This window comes from Hipposideros armiger, unplaced genomic scaffold (genome assembly GCF_001890085.2).
Source record: "Hipposideros armiger isolate ML-2016 unplaced genomic scaffold, ASM189008v1 scaffold_980, whole genome shotgun sequence".
Lineage (NCBI taxonomy): Eukaryota > Metazoa > Chordata > Mammalia > Chiroptera > Hipposideridae > Hipposideros > Hipposideros armiger.
In genome coordinates this window covers 447,966-453,824 of record NW_017732330.1, presented here as the reverse complement: position 1 = coordinate 453,824, position 5,859 = coordinate 447,966, and the positions used below count along the sequence as shown (strand labels likewise).

Sequence of the window (5,859 nt, the reverse complement as noted above, 5' to 3'; positions counted from 1 at the left end):
TGATATATGTTTATACTGATATTCCAATACACCTGGGTCCAGTCTGAGAATTCACAACCCTTCAAATGACACAAGAAAGGTACCCTGAAGGTCTAATTCAGGAATAGCTGGAAAGTTGACCAGCCTTACTGAATGGACTACATCAAATGATGCTATACAGTCCCTAAAGCAGGGCATGTTATTCTCAATAAGTTTGTTGATTCACACCTTTCTTGGGGCCCAGCCAGATTTATGAGTGGGTTGGTTGGAAGGGGAAGACAAAACCTTTTGTAGAAGAATATATATATCTTCCTCCCTCCCTCCCTTCTTTCCTTCTATCCTTCTTCCCTCCCTCCCTTCTTTCCTTTCCTTCCTTCCCATTCCTTTTCCTGGCTAGAAAAATGAACAGTGGCTTTATCTTCTATATAAACAAATGTGTGGTGGAGAACTGGCTCTCAGGAGGCAAAACAATAAATGGAAGACATGTTGGATCCCAGAAATCTATGTGGATGTGGGGAGGAGAAAGACTAGTAAACAATATTTTTTAAAAGCATAAAAAAATCAGGAATAAGAAGGAATCTGTTGTATAGCTGAGTAAATGCCCTGTGTCTGGGAAAGAACTAGTTTGGGGTATAGTCCAAGGGATCTTAAAACAAATAGAGTTTCATTTCCTGCTCTGGACCTGTCTGGACTCCGGGATTGTGCTGGGTGCCCATAATTTACTGCTTTGTTGTCTGCAAATCATCACACTTGTGCTAAAGTAGCATTGTTACACTCATCATTTCTGTTCTGAGGAGGATGCTGCCGGTGACTTGAGAAAGGGCATGAAACAGCAAAAGGGGTATATATAGTGGGCCTGAGGCTGTAGTCTAAGAAAGAGTTCCTGCAAGGACTCAGATAATGGTGGCCAAAGTGGCCAGTAGGGAATGCAAAAACTGCCTGAGCTATTGCTGCAGCAATAATTAAGCATTTTAGTTTAAAAGGTTCCCCCCTTTCATTTTCTGGCCTTGAATAAACAGAGCTCTTGTTGATGTAACAAAGTGCTTAATTAATCCGAAGTGGTACTTAATATCAATACATATTGAAGAGGAGATTTGCTGTGGATAATTGAGTTGTATGAATTAAAACAAAACAAAAAAAACCATGGGTAATGTGAATTAAGACGAATATACACCAACAGGAAAAATCTATTAACATTCATTCATTAGACTCCTGTTTGTAGTTCTTTGTTAGCCTAAGGAAGGAAGCCCTTTCAAATGGCTGATTCCTGTTGAAAATCCTGCCTGATGCTGAGGGACTTCCATGGATGCCAAAGGAATGAGTCATTCAAATAGAACTTCTGAAACTCAAGTACAGCACTGTTTTTTTCTTTTTCCTTCTCTTTTTTTCTCTTCTGTTTTTTTTTTCAGCAGGCAGCAGTGACTGTGAAGTAATAATGATAATGACAATGGAAATAAGAATGTGATTCTAATTAATTTGCTGAGAGTTGTTCTCCATTTACCAATATTGACTTGTTTTGTCTTGAGTGGTGGGCCAGGTACTGGAACAAAGATACCTTTGAATGAATATATATATATATATATATGTATATATATATATATATATATATATATGTGTGTGTGTGTGTGTGTGTGTGTGTGTGTGTGTGTATATATATATATATATATATATATATTCATTCAAAGCCACTTGGCTAACCTATAATTTATCAAACAAAGGTTAATTTAAAAAAAAAACTGTTGGGTTAGCAGCAATAAATTTAATAACATTCTGTATTTTAACTCAGAGTTTCAATTTATTTGATGGGGTTTTTAAAACCCTGAATTAACAATTTCCTCTGCCCTCAGGAGGTCTCATCTGCCAAATTGTATATGAGCTGGCCAACCTGAAGCTCAGCAATATTCTAACTTCCCAGATGTGGGGTAGTTTGGGGGTATGCTATTAAAGACAGAGAAAGATTGGAAGAAATGTAGGAGTAAGTGTAAAGACACCTGCAGTGAAGACATGCCCTTATTTGCCCCACATGGAATCTGCCTTTTCCTGAGAATTGTGTGGTTTAATCATCCTTACCTCCCTTGCTCCTGGGAGGAAAAAAACAAACAAATGGACAAACACGCACACAAACATCTCTTCCTGATTCCATCAGTGGGCTGGACCTGTTTACACTTGACCATCTGCGTGGACATATAACCTTTAGAAAGTAACCCACCCCCTGAGGCTGGGAGCTGGTTGTGCTTTGTTCATTTCTCTATCTCTGGCACTTAGCATGTTGTCCTGTGCATACTAGAAATTCACTATAAACTTTAGAAATATATTAATGGATAAATGAGATGACTCCTTCTACCATGGATGGAATTGATGTAGAACTCACCTTTGGGGTAAAAGGAATGTTACATATAAAAGTAGCCATAAGCAAGGACCCTTGAGGGCCTACCCAGTTGCTATTATTTCTGCCTTTGCTTTCAATGCCTCCCAGTCTGACTACCTCATTGCCAAGGTTGCTCTGGTCAATGGAAATTCTTTAGGCTAGGGTAGAACAGGGAACACCCAGGTTTCCAGCTTTTGGCAAATGCCTACTATATGCCATTCACTGGAAGCACTGTGCTAGGCACTTGTTGAAGTGGCATAGATAAATGATCAGTTACTTTGTTTGTGTATAGTTTGTATCTTTTGAATTTGCAATTCCACTCATAGAATATTGAGTTGGAAGCCACCTTCAGAGTCAACCTTGCTATAATAATCAGAGCTCACATTTATTGAGGGCTTACTGCTCCCAGACACTTTATATACTAACAACCCTGTGAGGTGGGTACTCTTGTTATTTATATTTCATGTACGAAGTCATTGAGACACAGAGATGTTAGATGACTTGCACAGGGTCACACAGCTAGGAAGTACTAGAGCCAAGATTCAAACTCAAGTTTGTCACAGTTAAAAGTCTGCCCAAAGATAGGAAAGCACTTGCCAAAGATAAATTTGCTGGAGCCTAGCTCTTCTGGCTTTAATTTAGGTACACATTTTGCAGTGCCATGGTGCTACTTTAGCCCACACTGTGGGGTTACTTCCAAGCATCATTTTCTTATTTTGAAGTGCTTGTCTCCCTAGGTGGACAGTGGATTCTTCCAGGGCAAAGATTGTATTAATATTATTACTGTGTTGCCTCCTTTCTCAAGGGCTTACCCAAGCTTTACCTTCAATAAATAATGGCCTGTGATCAGCTTCTTAGCTGCTGCCTGGAAGCCATGCTGGAGCTTTCTGGAGCCATTGTCCTCCTTCCCCACTTGTGGCTCAGAGGTTAGGAGGAGCCAGGGAGTAGAATTTTGGGTAAGGAGTTGCCTCACCACCTGATTTCTCTTTTGTTTTCTGTAACAGATTGAAGATGGGGGCAAGGCAGCCTTGTCCCAGAAGATGAGGACTGGTGATGAGCTGGTGAATATCAATGGCACTCCATTGTATGGCTCCCGCCAAGAGGCCCTCATCCTCATCAAAGGTTCCTTCCGGATCCTCAAGCTGATCGTCAGGAGGTAAGGTACAGGGAGATTTGCTGTAAGGTGCAGGGGCTGCTAATACCACTTGGTTGTTAGTAAAGCTTCAATAGAGTCATGTCTCTATCAATATCGAAAAGAGGTGTTTCCCATTAGCAGAATTCTGCAGACAGCCAGAATGCATAGGAGAAAGGAACTTTAGTTCAAATCCTTGCACTGTCACATACTACCCATGTCACCTTGGATAAATGTATCTTACTTCTGCAAGATTCACACTCCTTATTTGCTATTTAGAGAGTGAAAATGACTTAATACACACCAAGGACCTACTTAACCCAGAATTTTTCTGTCTCCTCCTTCATAACAGGCTGCCACTGCTCAACCAAACAGATTTAAAGAGACCCTACTACCAACTATGGCAGGCATTCTGGAGGCTGTGGCAAACTCTAAGATAGAAACCCTGCCCTTGAGGATTTTACAGTCTAGAGGGAGAGAAATGACACACATGTGGCAAACTAATTAACAGTACATTTTTGAAGAAAACAATTAAAGATATTTTTCAGGGCGAAGGGTGATTGTCAAATGGATTGTTCAGATAGACATTGCTATTAGAGTTCAAGAGAAAGAGAGCGCTTCAGAAGAGATTGATAGGGTATGACTTCATAGAGGAGGAGGAATTTGAGCTAAGGCGTGGGTAGAATTTGACAAATAAACCATCAAGAGGAGAAAGACATTCCAGACAAGTGGAGTGACATAAGCAGAAGGAAGGTAAGGGCATTTTGGGACATAGTCATTCTGCTGCCCCCAAACATCTGCCTACTGGTGAACTTTTTTTTCTTAAATATTTTTTTATTAGAGAATCGGGGAAGGGGAACAGACAAGTTGCTGTCCTTTTGTTCTTCAGTCTAGTTGTGGAGGATGTCGCTTCACCGGCCCATGTTGGTATTATCATTGCGCTCTTCCCGGGTGAGGCAGTCACTCGCTAGCCATTGGATGGCCGTTCACGACGGCTCATGGCAGCTCACGCCGGCTGCCGGCTGCCGGCTGCTCACACTGGTTGCCAGCCACTCACGGTAGCTCACGGCAGCCCACTGCAGCTCCACTGCAGCCTACGCCGACGCCAGCGACTCACTGCAGCCCAGCTCCAGGTCGAGGTGATGTTCATCATCTTAGCTGTAGAGGGTGCAGCGTCACTGGCCCTCATGTGGGATCGGAACCGGGGCCCTACTGCTCAGAGCTGGTGTCCCAAGCCAGCTCTTAACCAACGCGCCACTCAGCCAGCGCCTGCTGAACTTTTCATACAACTGCTGAAACTTTGCTCTGGACTACTGGAGCTTATACTTCTTCCTCTCTATTAGTTTGTCTCCTTTATCCTATATGCATGACTACGTTTGTCCATCTTAATTATTTTTATTAGGAAAAAAAATTTAACGTGTCTTTCTGCAATTATACTTCCCCCTCTGGCTACTGGCCCGTATTCCTCCTTTTGCTTAGACTCAGTCTCTCAAAAGGAGCCTATACTATCTCCACTTCTTCACCTACCATTTACGTAACTTTCCACCTACTGCAGTACGAATTTGACCCTCAGAATGCCACTGAAACTATCCTGTCAAAAGCTACATATTACCTCCTAATTGTCAAAGTCAATGATTATTTTCAGTCTTTCTCATATATGACTTATATATGGCATTTGACCTTGTTGCTATGGATTATGCTCTCCTTTGTGAAGCTCTCTTTTCTTGCTTTCATGATACCCATTTTCTTGTTCTTTTCCTACCTCTCTCTTCATTAAAAAAACAAAAACAGGTTTCTTTACTGCCTGCTCTTCTGACCATCCCTTAAATGTTTCCCCTAGTTCTACCCCTTCTGACTGCATTAATATACCATGGAAAATCTCACCCAGTTTCAGAGCTTCAATTATTATCTACATGTGGATGAATGTATCTCTTGTGCCCCAGACTTATATAGCCAACTTCCTATTTGACATTTATACTTAGATGTCTCAGAAGCATTTCAAACACAACATGCTCAAAACCTAACATGCCATCTTCTTCTCCTCCCAAGATTCTTATCTCAATGACTGGGACCACCATGCCCTCAGTCAACCAAGCCAGAAACACAGAAGCCATCTTTAATTCTTCCATTGTTATCATGCTTTACATTCAGATGATTTATTCTTTTTTGAAAAATTTTTAATTGTTTCAAGTGTATAAAACAACATAATGATTAGACTTTTATACATCCTCCTACCCTCCTAGTCTCCTACCCCTCTGACATCATATGTAGCTGTTACTATACCACTGACTATATTCCCTATGCTATACTTTACATCCTGTGACCATATAATTCTATATATAATTATATATATATATATATATATATATATATATATATA

The 5,859-nt window shown here is 40.8% G+C and overlaps 1 protein-coding gene across 1 annotated transcript in view; it reads left to right on the top strand.

Annotated features, from left to right (window-relative positions):
* Window positions 1-2,324: 2,324 nt before the first annotated feature.
* Window positions 2,325-5,859, top strand: part of SHROOM4 (shroom family member 4) — a 119,043-nt gene continuing 115,508 nt past the window's right edge. Inside the window, exons 1-2 of the mRNA XM_019631047.1 lie at window positions 2,325-2,357; window positions 3,352-3,503. Coding sequence (XP_019486592.1) covers window positions 2,325-2,357; window positions 3,352-3,503 — 185 coding nt within the window. The remainder of the gene's footprint in view (window positions 2,358-3,351; window positions 3,504-5,859) is intronic.